We start from the raw sequence: 21,506 nt of genomic DNA on the forward strand, positions 1-21,506 counted from the left end.
TGTCGATTTATGTAACAGTTACATTTTAATGGTTTGACTGTATCTCTTGGACTATAACTGTTATTATAGTTCTATTTTTGTTAGATAGGAAGACAATAATGTATGTGTTAAATCACACCCCTGAATTACCTTACATTTGAGAAATTTTTATGTGCAGAAATCATATGTCTAGTTCATAATTTGAGCTATTCTCTCATAAAGAACATATATTCTTAAATTATAGTAATAAAAACAACTTTCTTTTTAACATGCACACAGGAAGCCTCGACCTGTCTCCCAGTTGGTTGCACAGCAGGTTACGCAGCAGTTTGTGCCCCCTACACAGTCAAAGAAAGAGAAAAAAGATAAAGTAGAAAAAGAAAAAAGTGAAAAGGAAACAACTAGCAAAAAGAACAGTCATAAGAAAACCAGGTAAATCTGAAGAGTGTTGTGCCTGCACTTTTGGAATAAAAAAATTAACCATTTAATATTGTCTTTAAACATTGATATATAAAGTAGTATATAAAGCAGAAATAGCAGATTTCATCTCCTTTACTGTAAGGTATCATGAAAGTGTTTTTCTGAGTTGAAGCTATATTAGGAATTAAACACAAAGGCCACAAATATAAGTTTAAATGTGAGGATGCTTGCTTGCTTGCTTTTGTTTTTTTTAACTAGATTAAAAGACATTTGTGTTTGAACTATTTCTTTTTAACTCAGAGTGAAAAGCTCAGAGTGATTTTCACACTACTGAACAGGTATTTGCATGAGCTTTTTTTGACCTATCAAAATGGTCCTGGTTCCGGGCAGATCAGACAGTCGTGATGCCCTTATCATAAGTGCACATCAATGGAGTCACAGCCCTGCATATAACTCAGCCTTAGCTGTTACCAGCTGCTTCTGTGGGCAGCTATGTCACTGCTGTTTTGAAGCATTTGTTTTAATACAATTGGTAAGCTGCCTACAAAATTATGATAAAGCTACAAAAGCACAATTAGGAGGTCATCACTCCCAGTTTTTTTTTGCCATGGTGAGAAAGATGCATGAATGACTGGTTTGATTAATGTTGATGATTTCAAACATTTAATCATATTTTTGTGGCTAGTTACACATGAATAGAGAGCTTTGAAGATAGATGTCTTCATTTTGCCATTTTTACCTAATTCATTATGCATTTCATGTTCAGAAAGTGGGTAGAGAGAAAAGCTAGCTTAAATTTTTATCGTCTTCTGTGTTTAGGCCAAGATTGAAAAATGTGGATCGGAGTAGTGCTCAACACTTGGAAGTTACCGTTGGAGACCTGACAGTCATTATTACAGACTTTAAGGAGAAAACCAAGTCACCGCCTGCATGTAGTGCTGCTTCTGCAGACCAGCACAGTCAGAGTGGCTCCAGCTCTGACAACACAGAGCGGGGCATGTCCAGGTCATCTTCCCCCAGAGGAGAAGCCTCATCACTGAATGGAGAATCTCATTAAAGTTTATTTTCTCCAGTTTCTTAGTCACTTGTCATACCATGCAAATACACAGATTATGCCAACAAGTACCACATTTTCATGACAAACATACTCGTGCACAATCCATAATTTGCGTTTTACATAGAAATTTGTTAGAATTTGTTAGATTTTATTGCAATCTATGCCTACCAAACGTTTCCGGACTTAACATTTTGGTCTCCACCGTTAAAGGTGCCATGAAAATGTGGTTGAATTATTCATTATGCAGTGTTATTGGTAAGTCTATTTTCACTTTTAGTTTAGTGAATTCTAACACATAATTCTTGAAATCTCTACTATTGGCATGTAACGAATTTAAATTTTTATAACATAGTGCAAGCTGCCTAAATATGTATTATTTGAGAGTTGTGAAACAATAGCTATATGTATACAAGTCAGAGATCAGCCTGATCAACTACGGCTGCGACAGGATTTTTTTGATGCTCGTCCTCTTAAATACACCTGCTGGTACTTGGTGTGGTCAAATAGGAAAATTGTTATTAAATAAAGAATTTGTATGAACCGTTGCCAATGCTTTTGACATGTTTTACTAAATTATTGTTCCTGAATTACGTTTTTGGTTTTATCTCTTCTTTCAGGGGTTTTTTTTTTTTTTTTTTTTTTTTTTTGCCTATCTTTCAAAATATTCATTTATTGTAATGTTTACTAGCGAACTAGTAAACAATAAAACTGATTATTTAGTTTTCTAATTCAAGTTTAGTGCTATTGTCATTGAACACTGGTATTTTCTGTATTATATAGAACATTAAAATTCAAGTAATTATAAATATTTGGCAAAAACAGAAGAGAAAAGAAACCTGCCGCATTTTAAAAGCTGCAACTTTGGAAAAGCTTTAACTTAATAGTTTTATCGCTATTTCCTTGTCCCAGACTTATCCAGGGTCATAGAAGCATGTATCTAATTAATACAGAAATGGGAACTATTGCACAGAACTGGGAAATAACTAATCCTAAATCAGTTTAATTGGCCTCTTATTAAATATAACAATTCTTACAAAAATCATAGTGCCCTATTTTCAGAAACAATTGCCAGTTTATGCATTTATCAATATTCTGAAATTTTAAAAGTATTTACAGCCCCCACTTACTATTATGTAAAATTACCAATAAAATATTTTTATGACTACAGATGTTGCATTTTTGTTTACAACTAGTAAAGGTGTTTTATGTTGTATTTAAAAATCCAAGTTAGAAACCACACAGTACTTCTTAAATTCTCCTGGGGTCTCCTGCTTTCTCTTAGCCATTTGCTTAATATATATTCACCTATGGGAGACTGCTGAGCTATAAATGAACTTTAAATCGTAACTTGAATGCAAAATATCACATAAAAACATCATGATAGCATTTGAAGAGAGAAAGAAAACTGTAGACCCTGACAGTTGTGATATTTGGTGGTTTCACGTGGTAATGTAATTTTCTGTTTAACTGCAGTACTTTTTAAGGCACAATGGTACTGTCTTTTTTGTAAGATGCAAGTTGTGAAATACAGTTAATTGCATACAGTAAAAGTCTGTGATTAAAACATTTATATACCTCATTCTTTAGTGTTGTTAAATGAAAATTTATTTGTTTTGAAGATACTCTCAGTGGAACCCCAAACCATTGGTATGTTCTTTCAAAATATGAATTTTTTTGTCTTACTCTTTTTCACATGTTTCAAATGTTTATATATATATATATGTTCATTTTTAGTCATAGTAAAATTACAAGTATAACTGTAATAGGAAAGAAATTCTAATATATAAGTCAAAACCACTCTTTGGAGGTACTGGGTCTTCTGATGATGACCAGATACTTTCAGGATGTGTTTTAAAAGGACCACAGGAGAGAAAATCTGACAGAAGATGGGAATTTACCTGATCGGGCCATAGTCCTCTTTCTGTGTAGGTGGGGAGACAGTATAGCATGGAAATTAAAAGTGCTCACTGGTGTCTGGCATTTGAATCCCTGTTGTAGAACCTAAGTGGGCCTGAGTGAATCACTCAGGGTCACTTCCCATCTATTAAACAGGGATAATGATAATCATATCTAACTCATAGGGTTGCGGGGAGGATTAAATGTCAATCCATGTAAAATTCCTACAGTTACCTGACACATACGCAGTGCTTAGTAAATATCTTTATAGGTAAAATCCCATTACAAAAACATAAAATCATTTCCATGCCCTCTTGGATGATCAAAAGGAATTGCGTTACACTGAATTTTCTACATCAGATGTTTGCTCTGATCCCAGACCAGCCATCTTCCTGTAATTAAGGAACCTGATGGTATGCATTATGAGACAGGAGAAATGAGCTGAGTTGGCTGCTTTGAAATTTTGTTTTCCTTTCATCAGTCACAATTATCTTTACTTGCATTCATTTCACCCTACCTCAAATACATTTCCAAACCAGGAAACAGACCCAACTCCCGTAAATACACCTAATGTTAAAATATGCAGAAAGATTCAGAGCCTGGGCTTAAAGTACGTTTTTAGCTCTGTTTCATCAGTTTACCCTGTTTTTTAACAGTGGGTTCTTTTAGTCAAATTCTGCTCAAAAAGAATTTGGATGTTTTTCAGAGTTTGTTACCTTATTTTGATATAAGTAAGAGTGAAAAATATAATTTGAGGCATACAAGAATACATGTTCTTAAAACTTTGTATTACACAATAGAAATAGTTGACTTAATAACTTAAAGGTTTTATTTTTATTAAATGCTTTCCAAAAATTATAGTGATATAGCAGATAAAGTGAAAACATTTAAAAGGAAGGAAAATCTCAGCTTTTCTAAGTTGATAACATATTTATTGCCTTCCTTTTAGACAAAAATCCTTATTGCCTGGAAAGAATGTAGTTTCTTCATATTATATGCATTCATGCTAAGTGGTCTAGAATAGTTTCCACTGAAACCCTTATCTTACTTCATTTCTTGGTCTGCAAAATCTCTTTTCCAGAATCTTTTAAAGACCTGGGCCATTGATAGAAATTTCTGTACTGTATTTTGAAACCTAAGTGAAAACAGAAAAGTGAGTGTGTGTGTAAGAAGTATTACTTCGACTTATTAGCACTGGCCCACCTCTTCAACCGCTGGCACCTCCAGTTGTCTGAAACAACCAAAATTAGAAAAATTGAAGTGTAGAAGTCATCAGTGACAAAACTAGTTGGGCAGGATCAAGAGACAACGGAGGTTACTAAGTACAGGATGTGACTGATCATTTTGTGAAGGCAGAAGGAAAAGACCGCCTCCCTGGGTATTGAGGGTGATGAAAAGTGAGCGCCCATAATAGCAAAGGCAAGGAGGGATAAAAATGGAGCAAAATGTGGGAGGAGGCAGGGGAAACAAAGCAAAAATACTGGCAGAAATTAGAAAGCCGGGGATTGGGATACAATCTGGATGACAGTAGAAAATCTACTAAGGAGGGGGAGAAAACAAATAGAACATATAATACTGTCTCTCGAGAGTTTTTAAAACAAGCTACGATGAGTCCACAATGTCTCAGTCATTAAGGTTTCAGTCGTGGTTAGCAGACGGCTAAGGCAGCTGTATGTGTAACAGCTGTAGAGCAACTTTCTTCAAAACCAGTTCATTTTAAGAAGTTGTCAGATTTACCTGGAATTATATGAACACTTTACCTTCCTGAATGCACATCCCCGCTATCCCAGTAAATGTCATGCTTTCAGTGTGGCTTTGTAAGCAGCCCGTGCAGAGACTCCTGCCTTTATGGAATGGGCCAGTTCTGGAGCGTATGAAATGCCATGATAAGACCAGGTACTTCCATAGAAAAATTAGGTAGAGCTCTGAAAACTTTCAGTTCTCTGATACGTTTCGTGTTCTGAATTGTTTCGGGGTGGTGGTTTCTCTCCCTGCCCCGTCATCAGTAGGAGCTGTATACTGTACTAATGATTTTACTGCCGTAATGCTTTTCAGTAATTCCTCATCTAGATTTTCTTTACGTCAGTATTCAAGTCCGTGAACATTTACAGAACATGTTTTGCGTGATAGGCACTGGTCTTCGGGGCTGGTTATAAAGAGGACAAAGATGTGGAGATCACATCTTGGAGGAGAGATTTGTAAATAAATAATTGTAAAGCAATTACTGCAAGAATTAATAAAAACAGAGCTGGAAAGGGTATAGCTCAGTGGTAGAGCATGTGCTTAGCATGCACGAGGTCCTGGGTTCAATCCCCAGTACCTCCACTACAAAATAAATAAACCTAATACCCCCCTACTCAAAAAAAGAAACATACAGAGAATTAACAGAGAAGAGGCAGGGCTTGGCACGCCTCCCTTTTTTTTTTTTTTTTTTTTTCCTTTTTTCCCCCTAGTAAATTCAGCTTGGCCTGAGTATCCACCCTAAGTCCCCACTAAAGATGTTAGGATCTCATTCTGATAGTTACAGCTGATGATAAGTGTCACCAGTAGCTTTAGCTAGCTACCATTTCATTACTCCAGCTTGAATTTTCGAAAATTTAAGACTTTTAAGTCATGTAATGTGAGATGATCATTTTTTGATACTAATTTTTAAAAATCAATAAGACAGCTGAATAAGGTTTGCTATTGTCTTTCAGTGAGGATACTGAGAAAACTTTATGTCACTCAGAATCCAAATGAGAAATTTTATTCAGGAATAAATAAAGCTTCAGGAAAAGCTTTACTTCACCTGAGAAATCAATTTACCTTTTTCTTAGGAACAATGCAAATCATTGATCACCCTCAGGTTTTGCTTTAGTTGTAAGAAATCTCAGACTATTACTTGTAATAATTATGCAGAACCCAATCACCTATATTCTAACTTATTCTTGATCTAGCTCTATTCTGCTAGATTCCAATTTTTGTCTACTTACCATTCCCCTTGTGTTCTTATAAAGTTCCTCAAATCTCTTTGTAAATAAGGCTAAACAGTAATACTTCAAAAAAACTGCTTTATTTTAGGTATGAAGATAAGCCCCAGTGTGAACTTTTGGGGGCAAATCCAGTTAAATGATCTAACTGGAATTCCTGAGGAGTGGAAATAATACACGCATTTGGCCGGTTTTGAATTACATCTAGGTTTAGATCTGCTGACTTGCCTGGAAGTAGAGAATGTGGATAAAAGGTACCATCTCATATTCATATGTTCATTAACTTCTACAAGAGAATTCAGAAACTAAACTGGGTACCAAGATTTATTAATTTAGACTTTTTCATGTGTATTATTTTCACTGTCCTCTTAATTCATAATAATAGCGATGATAAAATTAGCCTGTGTTTACTCTTGGGTCGGCAAGATTGAGAAGAGTTGGGATATCACATAAAACCAGTTTGGGAGAAGAAAACTGTTGACAAAATAGAAGTGAAAGCATTAAAAAGGAAAGTAGGCAATTTTCAGAAGTAAAGAGCACGGTGATCTGGCCTTAGGCCCAAGAGGTAGTTTTTGATCTTTAATAAGAGAAAATATAAAAACCTATGATGTGCCCACTATAGGAGAAGGTAAATAAAGGGACACTTTAACTTAATTAGAAAGACACAGATAATCTTTTTTACTTTATTAAAAATAAACTATAGAAATATTTTTTTTAAATCAAACATAACATATGGGACTGTTTAGGATGTAATTATATAGAAAGGAATATGGATAACACAAATTCTGACTTTGTTTTTCCACTAAGCACTGTACTTCTGAAGTGTGATGGTACCAGAATTCTTAATTATTTTCATCTTTTAATTGTGAGCAATCTGGGTCCAGAGATTTATCTGTTACTCGATGTTGTTATAATCATGACCTTGACTGATGGCAGGTTTTGGAGAACTTGGGTATATATGTTTTAGTTCTAATTTTCTCCATGACTAAATTTCCTTGCAAATCTGGCTTTTAATTTTACTGACAGTATTTTGCCGGGGGGGGGGGGTAGGGGGGATTAGGTTTATTTATTTATTACTGTTATTTTTTATTTAACTGACGTATGGGGGATCGAACCTATGACCTCATGCATGCGAGGAGTGTGCTCTACCACTGAGCTATACCTTCCCCCCACTGACAGTAATTTTTTAAATAATAGATTACAATCTGTTGTATTAATGGGAATAAAATGTTCCTGAAGCTAGAACCTGGGAGAAATACAAGGATGGTCCACAGGATATTCCTTCCTCCTCCCTCCCCATGCTGCCTCTCCATACTCTCCCTCCTTTGTGGATGGAAATGCCAGCTGAATTCTGGGATCATACAGGAGTTAAGGTGTCCCCATTTATTACTTTTCCACTGCCACTTTGTCTAATCTTATGGACTGTAGTTGACTTTTCTGAGAATGAAGAAAATCACTTTACTCTTTTATCCTCCCCTACATTTACTAGTCTGAATGAAAACTTAAAATGAAGTACTTTTTGCTACAGCTGACAGCATAATTTTCCAACTTTTTCCTCCAGCCCAACAAGGTCCTTAGGAAATGGACTGTGGAAAAAGGAGAAATTTCACTGTAGGTCAACTGGAGGAAAGATTTTCACTTTTAGTCTGTTTCTGATTTTTTGTGCTCTGCAGCTAATCTGACTTGTATTTCTCTGATTGTAAATTTCATTTGCTTTAATCCCCAAGACCAGTCTAAGAGATTTTCATATAGCATTGATGATTTTTTCTTTCTGCTTTTACTTTTAATTTGCATCACTCAGTTTAGCATTTATTTGTTGATATTAAGCTAGCATGGTATAAGAGAAAAAACAAACATGCACATGCACTTTGAATCCTCAAAGATTTCCATTTGAATTGTGGACCTTCATTACTAGCCACGTGGTTAGCAAACGTCTCTGAATTTCAGGTTCCCTTTTTAAAAAGAATAAAACATCTACTTTGTATAATTGTTATAAAGATTAAATTAGATTATGCAAAGATCTTTATAAAGTGGAAGTTATATTTAAAAAAAAGTCTTGAACTTTACTCTGAAAAGGTTTAGAATTTACCTTTTCCCTCATAGGATGTCTTGTGGCTTTTTGTTGTTGTTGTTGTTGTTTGTTTTTAAAGAAGTGCTAAAAGGTAGAAGTGGGAAGAAAATTCTGAGCAGGACCTAAATTTGCTCTAGAGTGAGTTGGAAAAGATGTAAAAAATAAACACTCCTTAATTCAATGTCTGTTACATATCCAACATGTACTAGGAGCGATATGAAAAATCAAAGTCAGTCCTTTGAATATGACTGTTAAGAATTGGATTATCTTGTATCTGAGAGTTTTCCAGATCATGGAGGAGGTCTCTATCTCCATGATTTAAACAACAACAAAATATTACTAACTTTATGTTTCTTTTCGTCTATCAAAATTTATCTTTTTGACAGGTTGAAGGGAAGCTCAACATTGATTAAAAATTTGGATATAGCCAAACTATCATTAGAGAATTAAGAGGGTGGTCTAGAGATGAAAAAATTGATTTAAGAATATGTACATACACAGTAGATGAAAGAAAAGCCTGACCATTATTACATAAAAATATTTTAAATCATTTTCAATAATGATATTTTAGGAATATCAAAATGTAATATGCGAATCCTGGAAGTGATCAGAAGGGTATGCACACCTCTCCTTATAGTCCAAGACAACAGTTCGAACAGCGTGTGGGTAATACAAAAATCCTTTCTATTTGGGGAATGCTTTATATACTTTTTCAACAGAATTTCCTTTTTAATTACAGGATTAAAAGGAACCTAAAGGGATGATATGGTCCAGAACCCTGATGTCAAGTAAATGGATGATTATTCTTCTGGACGTGCTCTTCCCATATATTATTGCAGAAACGAAAGCTGCCATTCCAGGATTTAACAATCTGTGGGTCCTTAAGTTATTCTTTATTTTCATTACATTTAGTTCGTTGAAATAGAAACAATTGTAGTTAGCATCGCTTTAAAGTAAACATGTATTTGAGTACGAGCTCTTACTCCAGTTTCTTGGTACCATGTCCTTTGGTTTTCGCTCTCAAAATCTATTTTCCACTCTTACAAACGCTTTTATTTTCCATCTTTGTACCTCATTAAGTTTATTTCTTTAAGAACTGTAGTAGTGGAAGGATTAAGTTCATATTGCCATTCTTTTTACTTGCCTGTCTCCCCTTTGAGGACAGTACAGTCTAGCCCCTTCTCTGGCATGTAGAATATATTCAATAAATGTTTATTGAATGAATAAGTGTATGTTTTCATTCTATTCACACATCTTGATAGCATGCTAATTTTCTTTTCTTTCTTTCTTTTTTTTTTTTTTTTTTTTTGGTCAGGTAAGGCAAGAAATTTAATCTGCATAGGGGAGAAACTGAGGCTTAGATTCGATTCATGACTTGCCCGTGGTCCAGTTACACCGCATTCCCCCACCTTGTTTCTCGTGGCAAACTCTTCAAAGTTCGCAGTGCAATTTGAACAGTTTAACATGTTTTCTCTCCATGAAATATGTGTGCGTGTGTGTTTAAAGCCTCCTTCCTCTCACTTTTTCGCCCTGTGGCTGCTTTCTGGCTCCTATCTCAGTCTATCCCAGCCTCCACACCGCACCCAGAATCTGCTCTCCAAACGGCAGATGTGATCAGGTTACTTCCTAATTTAAAACCCCTTCGGTGGGTGGTTCACCGTTGTCTGCCTGATGAAGTTCACACTCCTTGGTGCACTAAGAAGGCATTCAGGTATCTGGCCCCTTCAACCTCTCGCCTTATGGCCCATCATCCTCTCTTGCATTCACTTAACGGGTGGTATCAAATTCTCTCAGTTCCCCAAACACAAGAGCCTGTTTCACTGATCCCTCAGCCTAGAATTACTTCCCTTACCCCACCCAAGACTCTCAGGCCACTTTGTTATGGTCAAAAGTTCATTAAAAAACAGAAGCAAAACCAATGAGTCACTGGAGTAGTTATTAGTAAAGGTTTATTGTGCACACACCAAAAAGATAGCAAACCAGGATCACTCAAACCAAAATATGGAATGAGGTATATTGTTATAAGGCAGTGAGTGAGTATTTTTGACAGTGATTGGTTAAAATATCATAATATTCTTTTTCTTTTTTTTTAAACAGTGTAAACTTAAAACATTAAATACTGTATTCAGCTGCTTTTTTTCTTTTAAAAATTCTTGTTATGTAAGTTTCAAGTGTACAGCATTGTAATTCAACACTGTATACTCTGCAGCGTGATCAACACAAGTCTAGTTGACCCGTCCATACAGCTGACCCATCACTTTACAGTTGACCCCCTTCACTCACTTCGACCCACCCCTCCTAGAATTTTCTTAAATAAAAGGGAACTGGTTAGTGGTTACCTCCTGTCAATTTGGGGAACTATTTAAGTCCTGCTCATGATTTTCAGATGCATAAGCAAGAAGTGGTGACCGAGGTCAAGTTAACCTCGCTTACCCTGCAAAATAAGCTAAAGTAAGCTTTGCTTGTTTGACTAACTGGTTTTGTCTGCTCAGGGAATTTTCAAGTCTGGTCTCTGCTTGGTTTTGACTTTAACAGCATGAAGTGTCTCTTGACCGTGCCAGCAGGTACAACTGATTGCTCCTTTGTATGCGTGCGCACACCTCTGCAGGCTTACATCCTAATGTCTGTATGGTTGTATTGCACTTGCAAGTATCCATTGCCCAACCCCATACTCCAGCTCGGCGTCTTTGTACCCAAGGTAGTCACATTGTGCTTGGCACATAGTGATAAATGTTCAATAAATGAATGGAGTGGAAATACGGCTGAGGAAGAGGGAAAAATAAATGGAAAGCTAAAGACGAAGCTCTCTAGGGAGAACTTCGTTTTGGACGTGCAAATGATGAGTTCAGAGGAGGGACAAAACGTAAAAGGGAGGAAGCTCAGCCTTACAGGCGCTTACAACCTCGCTGGGAGCAAGGATATGCATGCTCACCAGCGTTAGGAGGTAATTAGATGACTGGGTGAAAATGGCTCATACACTGTATTACAGACCAGGCTAAGAGGCTGGGGAAGTCCCTGCTGAGGAGGCTAGAGCTGAAAAACGTGATTAAGACCAAGAGCCTTCTAAGTGCCAGGCGTTTTTTGTGCGTTAAGCAATTTAATCTTTACAATCATCCTACGACGAGGATATCATCTCCATTTCAGTGACGAAGAATTTAGGTCGCTCAACGTCCCAAACGACCGTGTGGAAGAACCATAATTTGCATGTGGGTCAGCTGCCTCCCATACCCCACTCGTTTCGCCGCACCCCGCCCCTGCACTTGGAAGCAGAGGGCTTGGGGGTCGCCCGTCCCCTGTCCGCGTTGCGCCAGGACCCCAGGGCAGCCGACCGGAGCCCTCAGCGCCTGCCGCGCTCAGTGCGCCGGCGCGTCGGGCGGGCCGCCCGCCCTCCCCGAAGGGGCCGGGGGCCGGGCGATTGCGCGCCGGCGAGGGTGGTGGGCGGGGCCGGGAGGCGGGGCCGGGAGGGGAAGGAGGAAGAGGGCCGAGCGGGAGGCCGCGCGGAGGAGGAACTTGTTGCGCCCGCGGCTGCGCGGTGCTGCTCCCTCGGCTCCAGTTCGCCCGGGCGGGCGCGGCGGCAACGGCGGTGGCGGTGGCGGCTGCGGCGCGGGGCCGGCGCGATGCGGCGCTACCTGCGCGTCGTGGTGCTGTGCCTGGCCTGCGGCTTCTGCTCGCTCCTCTACGCCTTCAGCCAGCTCGCCGTGTCCCTGGAGGAAGGAGCGGGCGGCGGTGGCGGGAAGCCGCAGGCCGCAGCGGCTTCCTGGCTCGGGGGCGGTGGACGCGGCGCCGCGAGAGGGGCGGGCAGCGCGGGCCCCGCGGGCCCCGCGGCGCATCCCGGCCGGTCGGACAGGTACGGGCCCTTCCCTGTCTGGGGGCCGGGGCGCGGGGGCGCGGGGCTCGGCCTGGCCCGGGCTGCTCGCGGGTCCGTCCCTCGCCTCCCGCCGCCTGGCCGGCGTCTCCCGCTCCTTTGCCGCGGTCTCTGACCCCCTTTGCCCGTTTCCCTCCTTCCCCTCACTCCGGGGGCGAACCCGGCACTGCTCCAGCCTGAGAGCACCCCACACTGTTCGTGTCTGCTTCGGACTCTCCCTTATGGACTCTAAACCAATTAGAAATTAATTTTCAACTTTTAATTGATGGTTGCGTTTTCCCCCCTCTTCCTTCTTAGGATTCGTTGAAAATGAGAGGGTCTTACAAAAGCCTTCTTGCTGTCTGGCTACTGGGAATTCCCTCTTGTTTCCATGGCATTCAAGCTGAGATATTTAAACCTCAGGCAGGCGCCCTAGTTCAATCCCCCCGCCCCCCGATGAGGCGTCTAATTTTCGTGTTAACGCTTAAATTTTTCATTATCAGCTGGTTAGTTAAATCTGGACAGTGCATTTATGCGATTGTGAATTTTTCTTTAGGAAACAATCGGTCTATTGTGAAACTCACAGCAAGTTAAGAAAAATAAACGATACTTAACGTGCTCACGTCTTTTGTGAGATGAGAGAGAGGTGTCTTTTTTAAAAACCGGAATTTAAAAAGCAGAATAATTACTTAAGTGGATTTACACATATCACTGGCAGAGCTGGAAATCAACATGAGATTTAAATGGAAAAAAGAATGCAACGCTTTATGATTGCTTAACAAAATCTGAGCGCTTCCACTTCCTTGAAAAATAAGCTCCCCTACTTGTGGGCGCCTTTTTCCCGGGTGCTCCCTTAGGCAGAGGCAAAGGTTGCTTTGATACGGAAAAGTATCGGGTTGGTAGGAGGGGAGAGTGTGGGTCTGTTGTAGGCTATTTAACTTTATCCTTAGAGTTGATGTTCATTCCCAAAGGGAAAGGGGGCGTTTGGGCAGAGGAGCAGCATTGGGAGAGGATTGTCGTATTTTCACCAAGGGATTTGATTATAGTCAGAATTCCTGCAGTTCCTAGACATCAGAACTCTGCTCATAAAAGCAGAACTTGCTTCCACAGCCAAGTTTGTCTGCCCTCAGTTATCTGTCCTGGGAGAGGTTGTGACCAGAGACCTGGATGAGCTCATGAAAAGCTGATGGTGGTTTATTATGTTAGTGTGAATCATTTGAAGCTATGGAAAAGAAATTACTTTTGCACTGGGTAGAGTTGTAAGGAAGCAATATTTTAATGAAAACATTGAGTGCAAGTAGACTGATGTTAGCATTTCAATTTGATAGAGTTAACATTCATTTTTAGTGCTTTGTTTCAATACTTCTATTTTGTGACATTTTTATAAATTACATTTGCTGGGCCAGCTAATTTTAAGAAAACTATTTGAAATTCAGGAAAAACGTGCCTCCGTTTTAGTAAATACTTTATAGAGCCTTTACTGAAACCTGAAGTTTGATGTGTCAGAGTCCAGTCAACTAAAAAGATGTAGATTACAGGTTCTCTGAGCAGCGTGACTCATTTTTAAACGAGGCAAACTTTTAAGTTGAAACTGAAGGTGTATCAGTCTTCATAAAAATGTGAAGTGCCTTTCACTACGTGTACATGTGTAGAAGTTCCGGCCGAGGAACAACATGAGAAAGCTAGATTGTCATGTTTTTCACCCCGTGATTTGGCTGAGGTCAGGAGACATCAGGACTCTTTCCATTTTAGATACTGTCATTTCTGACATCTTTTAAGATTTCTCCTAGAATTCCATCAACTTTTTTGGCTGCCCTGGGATATGGAGTAGGTATTCTTAACTTCTCTTCCTATGTGTAAATCATTTGGCCAAAGTGCAGAGGGCATCAGTACTTGGACCAGGATTGGAAACTGTGTATCCTTTGATGCCCTGCAAGTGCTTTTTCTATAAAGCCGCTGTGATAAGGACCTAGTCTAGGTAGAGTTTCATTAGTGGAAAACGGGGCGAAGAGGCTAGCAGCATCTTCCTTTTCTTGATGGGACTTGGTTATCATTGCATTCTTAACTTTGTTTTGAAGCAGCCTTACCTCACATATTAAAACTATTGTTTCTCTCATTTAAAACGTGGGATTAGGGTTGTACCCAGTAGGCTGCGCTGGTCAGATCTTACAGAAAATGTTCACTGCATGGAATTCCTTGGCTGCAAGATACTTGGAAATGTCCTTCCAAGTTCTCAAAGTAAAACCTCTAAAACGATGAGAGCAATTTTTCAGTGAAATTTATTACTAATTCATTTTGTTTTAATCCATTATTTTGGTATTTAGAAAACAGGTCAGTCTTGGAGTCAGACAAGCCTGTGTTCTCATTCTGGCTCTGTTTGCTGTGAAACCTTGACCACCTCCCTGCTTCATGTATTTCACGTATAAAATGTAGATTATATTTACCTTAATTTATAGTAGTCAGAATTCTTCACTGTCAGTCGTCAAAAATCCAACAAAATTTACTTAAGCAAAACGGATATTTATAGGCTTATATGGGTTCCTGAAAGGAACAAAATTGAAGGAAAAATGCCTGGGCAGCTCCAGGAACCTCGACGACTGGGAGCTCTTTCTCTTCTCTCCTGCTGTAGACAGGTTTTGTTCATAGGCTCTTTCCACTCCTTGCAGTGTTTCTTCACTAATCTCGCATAGAAAATTCGAGAAAAAGGCCCTCATCGGACTTGCTTGCATCACATGCCCATCCGTGGACCAGCTAGCGCTGGCTGGGATGGGGACCTCTGATTCTCCGGCTGTGCCCCGGCCGCAGACAGAACGTGCCTGGTGTTGGAGAGGAGTGCTGCCTCAGTGGCGGGGGATGCTGGGTGGGCTGTGGCTCTTCCACGTTGACTCTGAAGCTGCTCCTTATGGACAGCCTGCATTTCAGGTATGCGATCTAAAGCAGTTGTCTTTACCAGATGTCCCGATGTTAGTTACTTCTGCAGAAGGAGGTACACCATTTTGTGGCTTCAGATGCTCAGGGCGGTTACATCCTTACATGTCACTGATGCATCCTGACAGTGATGATCAAGATTTCGTCCTATTGTGGCTAGACAGCCTACTGGTAGTGGGGACTTGGTCAACAGACTACTAAGCATTTCGGTGAGACCACTTCTGGACTGTCGTGCCCTTTGTGGGAATGACTGTCACACAGGGAGGTGTAGTCCCCTCACTCTCCCTTTCAGGTCTGGTCAGGCCCTCAGGTTACGGTTTTCTGCTGGGTCTCAGGAACACAGACATACTGAGAATGCAAAGTGGAAAGAGTCAGGGCTTTGGAAACAGACTTCAGCTTTGCCACTTACTGGCTGTGTTAACCTTGAACCCATTTCCTTATCAGTTACGAAGAACTAAGAGGATCTGTATTACTGGGTTGCTTGTGAGAACTGAAGTCAAATGGTTTGTGTAAATTCTTCAATGCGGTGTCTGGCATAGTAAAATTACAGCTAATGTGGTGATGGTTTTGATCATTTAAATTTTTAACTGATTTCTTTTTTTTTTTTTCTTTTCTGATTTCTGACCTCTGGGAAAAATTCTGTCCTCAGGCCCCAGTCTAGACCTGCTAAATCAGAGTGCCTGACAGTGGAGTCTGGGAATCTCTATACACGCTCCAGGTTATTGTTATAAAACCAAAGATGGAAAACCATGGATTTAGCTGAGAAAGGGTTGGACCACTATTTTCGCACTAATGTTTTGTAGGGAGCAATGTTTTTCCTCTTCCTCGCAGTCATTTTTGAAGAAGAGAGGAGTTAGGCAGTGAACTGTGAGAAAGGCTAAAAGACTTGATAAAGTCACCTTAATCTTTGCTTTGTTAATGCGGAGATATCTTACATAAAACCAGTACTTTACACTGTGTATTTTAGTTCATTGAAGATCATACTTCACATAGCTGTAAAGTGCTTAGCACAAACCTAACTAGTAGTTAATTAATTAAAATAATATTGTTCTGTGCTTTTAGAGCGGAAAGTAATAAGGCTAATGAAAAAATAATGTGTATTTTTGACTTAGAAATCCTATTTTTAAAACGTTAAGGTTATTATTTATGTGTCATATCTGTTGGAAATGCTTCCCCCCACATGTTGACCTAAGTTTTTTTTCAGAGGGTATACCACATGAAGTTGAAAATTTTTATGTATTCAGATTAGCAGTTTTTTCCTTTATTGTTTTTACTTTTGTCATGCATAGAAAAACTTTCTACCAATGAGGTTTTTCCTATTTTTTTTTTAACAGTTAAATATTTAATCCAGGGTTTTGTTTTGTCTTTTCTTTGAGAGGGGTTAGATTGCACAGTGTGATGCTAACTCAGTTTTGAAATGGCTAGAAAACTGCAGTTCTTTTCCTACTTGAGTATTTGTGAAATTAGATATTTAAGAAAATGAAGTGAGGACCTGAATTAGAGCTAGAAATTAATCTAAGTTTTCTGGACACAGTTTTTAGTTAAAATACATATATTTTAAAGTTTTAAATAAAAACAATTTAGGGAGCATTCATATTTTAAAAAATTAATTTATTACCATTATTATTTTTCATTTAATGGAGGTACTGGGATTGGACCCATGACTTTGTGCATGCTAAGCATATGCTCTACCACTGAGCTATACCCTCCTCCTAAAATAATCTTTACCTGGTGGTGGTCAGTACCATGGGAATGGTCTCCTTGAACGTGGCTGTGAGCATCTTTGTTTCTCTCGCAGCCACGGCACAGGTATCCGTGCCTTGACGGTGCATCACTGGTGAGACACCTCATTCAGATTTCCACATTCTTATGCTGGATATGCCTAGACTTATCCCTGACTCTCCACGTTGTGCATGGTTTTCATTAAAGCCTCGTGGCTATCATGGATGTTTTGAAATGAAAAATACTGTTTCCAGTTTTATTTAAAAACATAAAAGACCTTTTGTTATTGGATTTAAGTAAACTTCAAGTTTGAGAACTGTTACTGTGGAGAGCATTATTGTTAAATGCTCTCTTTAATCCAGAGAATGAAATATCTCAATTTTTAAAACATTTTTCAAGTACTGAAATTTGGGGGAATTTAATTTTTGAATAGCTTTTTTTTTTTAAACTTTTGAAATAAGTATGAGTTCCCAGGAAGTTGCATAGACACCCCGTTTATCCTTTAATTCAGTTTTTCCCCAGTAGTGACATCTTACATGAGCTTAGTGTAATACCACTGTATCGGGAGTGTATGTGTATGAACATAGTGCCATGTTAGAACCCCAGAAATTGACACTGCACAACCCGCAGTCTGTATGCAGACATCACCATCTTTACGTGCACTCACGTGTGTATGCGTAGTTTTCTGTTGTCACATCACACGGGTAAATTCCTGTAACCACCTCCACAGGCAGGGTACAGACTGTTTTATTACCACAGAGGTCCCTGTGCTGTCCCTTGATCAGTTTGCTTGTAGACAAGCCACCTAGAGCTAGAAAGATTAAGCCATGTGGAATATGAGGATGAGCCATGGTAAAGTTTTATTTCAGTTTGAGCCACAGTGGAGAAACTTTGCATTTATAGGCTCCACTGATGCCTGATGTCATTGTTCATTGAGGTGAGACCCGCTTAGCTCAGCTACAGTTTTGGCCCATTAAAATTATGTAATAGCATTACCTCTTTGAATTTCGTATGTCTAATACCCCGTTTTCAAAAGTTTTCAGAAATAAGGGGGGAGGGTATAGCTCAGGGAGGGGGAAGGTGTAGCTCAGTGGTAGAGCGCATGCTTAGTATGGAAGAGGTCCTGGGTTCAATCCCCAGTACCTCCTCCAAATATAAATAAATAAATAAATCGAATTACCTCCCCCTCATTAAAAAAAAAAAAAGTTTTAAGGAATAAAAACAAGTAATAACTAGAAGTTGCGTAACTATCTTTAGTTTTCTAATATTTTCAAACTTTTTTTTTTTGGCCTGATGTACAAGTTCTGTCTCCAGATTTAGTTGGTTTTCCTAATTTATCGCTTGTAGTGATGGTTACTTACATACCTAGGGAGTTCTCAGTATTGAGTTTCTATTCTTTATCTTAATCTTTAAACCAAATTTTCATAAGTGAGAAAATGTAAATTTGGGAGATAAGAAGCCTTAAAAAATTACGCTACCTCTTGCCAGCAGCACCTCAGTGTTTTATTATTATTATTTTTTTAACAGTAGGCTGCATGTATACTCACTAGTACATGGGTTTTATATTTTCATTACAGAAGGATGGAAAGAAAAACGGTCTAGCTTGGTGAAGAATGGGAAACTGAGATAATGTAGATAATGAACTTGAGCATGATTTCTTACTTTTCAACTTAAAATACCATATAGGTAGCTTAGATTGAGGATGAATTTAAAAGCATTTAAAGATTCTCTGTTTCCTTTCCACCGGCATTTGTGGTTAAATTTTGCTTCAGGATAAGCAAATATTTTGTTGGTGTAATGGATTTTGTTCTAGGGGGTATATGTGTAGTCCCTGAAGGAAAATTTTAGAAGTATTCCAATATTTTCTTTGTCATCTGAGGAGGGAATCTTAATATATTAGGAGAGTTCCTGACCAGAAAATGTTTCCAGTCTGTAGTATTTCTGCCGGAAGTTTTAAAGTTTTATTGAAAATAGTGATCCCCTAAGTAAGGGAGAAATCAGTTTCCAAAAATCTTCAAATTGCCATAGCAAGTTGGATTTGAAATGTTTATTGCTGTAAAAGAGAACCATAAGTTTTTATGTTATTGAGTAAGTCCCTTGTTAGTTTTAAGCTAAAATTCTCACCTAGAACTCTCTATTTCTGTCTTACTCTGTTAGGTGTAAAGATTTCTCTCTGTGTTACTGGAATCCCTATTGGATGCTGCCCTCTGATGTTTGTGGAATGAACTGCTTTTGGGAAGCGGCTTTTAGGTAGGCACTTAACTATTTAATTGGTAGATCAGTGTAGGTAAGATTAGGTAATAAATTTTTTACTGTAATAGGTCATAAAAATGTCTCTTTTCCTGTGATTTAATATTATCATACAACTAAATAATTCATTTCCGATTGGATTTTCTGTTCCTTTCCCCCCACTTGAAGTAGTTATCACTGTTTCTTGGTACATACTGTTTATCAAATGCTCTAAAATTTAAAAAAATGTTATTAAGATAAACCATTGTTTTTAGGACAATTTATGATCTAATTTTAGGTAACAGGTGATAAATTGCTTCACGGGTGATAAAAAGAGACTTCCACTGACATTTACAACCATACAGCATTCATCTAATTTAAAGCTAGTGTACCGCAAAAACATTTTGTGGGTAGAGGGGGACAGCTGGGAAGGATTTTATTGGTTATTAGCAGAGAGGTTGAATATTGGGGACTGGGAGGGTAAAGTCAGTGTTTAATGAAGGAGCCAATAATATGACATTGTTTATTGACCATTTTTAAAAGTGGTGGAATAATTCAGCTTTGCCCACTTCTCTGGATGGTGAAGGCGTCAGATTGGCTGACGCTCAGGTCCCTTCCTGCTCTGACCTTCAGTGTTGGTAGGAATGGAATATCAGACTGTCTCTGAGACAGTGGCAGGGGAGAGTGAGGCAGTTGCCTGCAGTGCCCTTCCCAAGAATAAAATTTCTTTGAGAGTCCCCTGTTTTTACTGTGTCTCTATGATGTATTTAAATTTTAATTCCATTCATTCCATTTGCCAGGCACAGTACCAATTGCTTAAGAATCAGACTGAGTCTGGTTAGCGTGGCTCCATCCTTCTGGAGCTTACATTCTGATGGGAGCTTCACCCTAGTAAACCTGGGACCGTAATAGAGGGTGACAAGTTATAGCTCTGATGATGGGAGAAACAGGTGGTCAGCAGGTGGGATCATCTTAACACATCAGGGAAGGCTTTTGGAGGGAGTGACTACGTGACGAACAGGAAATTAGCCGGGCTTAAGGACGGGAGGTAATGTGTTCTACATGGGAGGAACCACATTCTTAATACATAATAGTAGTATATATTATTAAATTGTTGTATTCCCGATACATTATGCGTCCCATGAACAACTGGGAAAGAATCATTGAAATTAGATATTTTAATTGTATCTTGTTGCTATAGAATAGATTGGGTGATCGAAATTCTAATATGGGTCAGTCCAGTCAGCTTATTTAAACTTCTAAACTAACTTTTTTTTTTTGAATTGAAGTATAGTCAGTTTACAATGTGTCAGTTTCTGGTGTATAGCATAATAGTTCACTCATACATATACGTATATTTGTATTCATATTTTTTTCATTATAGGTTACTACAAAATATTGAATATAGTTCCCTGTGCTTTACAGTAGAAACTCATGTATCTATTTCATATATAGTAGTATCTGCAAATCTTGGGCTCACAGACATAGAAAACAAACCTATGGTTACTGGTGGTGGGTGGGGGGAGAGGGTGAAAAGGAATAAATTACAAATTAACTTTTTAAAGATAATCTTAACCATTCAGCTTGTTCATAACTTTGGAGAATTGGAGCTCCATATTTTTCATTCTTTCAAGAGTTTGCTAATGAATAGAGTATTGACAAGCACCATTTTGCTATCTCCAGCCTTGTGATGTAAATCTGCTCACCCTGGAAGCTGGGTAAGCTTGAAAACTTCGGTGTACTCTGATTTCTACAACCCAGGCCCCCCTGTGAGTTATGGCGTGAGTGGTCATGTTCCTTCCTCCTCTACTGCGAGAGTACCCAGAGAAGTCAACCCGCCTGAATCCTGGAGTCTCTGCTTATTACCCCTTTTATTTGGGACTCTCTAACTCATTGTTTTCCTAGTGTTCCCAAGTATTCCCTGGAAGGGATGGATACACTATGTTGTAAATCCTTGTTACTGTTACTCTCCTAAATTTGAGACTTAAAAAGTAATACTCTCCACTTGCAGTATTACATCCATAGTATACATCTGTAACCATTTCGTTACATGTATCATATCATTGTGCAAAATCTCTTAGTGTCTGTTCAAACGTGTGGACAAGCCAAAATGCCCTACAGTTACCACGCCGTTCTCACCCTCCGTTTCAGTATTTACTCTAAGCGAGCACTCATTTTTGCCTGACTCTCAGAGCTCCTTTGCCCATCTGGAAGAGCTTCTTAGGTCTCACATTTTCCTGGCGCCAGTGGGCCCTCGGCTGGCACCGTGTTCTTCGCCCCAGCCTTGTCCCAGCTTTCCCAATTTGAAATCTTTATATAATTTTGTGTTGATCAGACTTATCTTGGGGATCATTTCCTCCCCATTACTTTATTATACATTGAGTATAAAAT

At 38.9% G+C, this 21,506-nt stretch overlaps 2 protein-coding genes and 1 long non-coding RNA gene across 8 annotated transcripts in view; all 3 read left to right on the top strand.

Moving 5' to 3' along the window:
- Positions 1-3,035, top strand: part of YAF2 (YY1 associated factor 2) — a 67,570-nt gene extending 64,535 nt beyond the window's left edge. For 2 of the 4 annotated variants that reach the window (XM_032493294.1, XM_032493292.1), the window contains 2 exons: positions 259-411; positions 1,219-3,035. In XM_032493294.1, coding sequence (XP_032349185.1) covers positions 259-411; positions 1,219-1,456 — 391 coding nt within the window. In that variant the 3' untranslated portion in view covers positions 1,457-3,035. Of the gene's footprint in view, positions 1-258; positions 412-1,218 lie in introns of those variants that run through there. The other 2 variants (XR_004324580.1, XR_004324581.1) reach the window with 2 other exon arrangements.
- A 144-nt stretch (positions 3,036-3,179) lies between these two features.
- On the top strand, positions 3,180-9,616 carry LOC116667648. The gene is made up of 2 exons (XR_004324584.1): positions 3,180-6,575; positions 9,132-9,616. It is a non-coding gene; the product is annotated as an uncharacterized LOC116667648 (long non-coding RNA).
- A 2,247-nt stretch (positions 9,617-11,863) lies between these two features.
- The window catches only part of GXYLT1 (glucoside xylosyltransferase 1), a 44,374-nt gene continuing 34,731 nt past the window's right edge, over positions 11,864-21,506 (top strand). The window contains exons 1-2 of one of the 3 annotated variants that reach the window (XM_032493297.1): positions 11,864-12,239; positions 19,044-19,136. In XM_032493297.1, coding sequence (XP_032349188.1) covers positions 12,010-12,239; positions 19,044-19,136 — 323 coding nt within the window. In that variant the 5' untranslated portion in view covers positions 11,864-12,009. The remainder of the gene's footprint in view (positions 12,240-19,043; positions 19,137-21,506) is intronic. The other 2 variants (XM_032493295.1, XM_032493296.1) reach the window with 2 other exon arrangements.

Source organism: Camelus ferus, chromosome 12 (genome assembly GCF_009834535.1).
Source record: "Camelus ferus isolate YT-003-E chromosome 12, BCGSAC_Cfer_1.0, whole genome shotgun sequence".
In the NCBI taxonomy this organism is placed as follows: Eukaryota; Metazoa; Chordata; class Mammalia; order Artiodactyla; family Camelidae; genus Camelus; species Camelus ferus.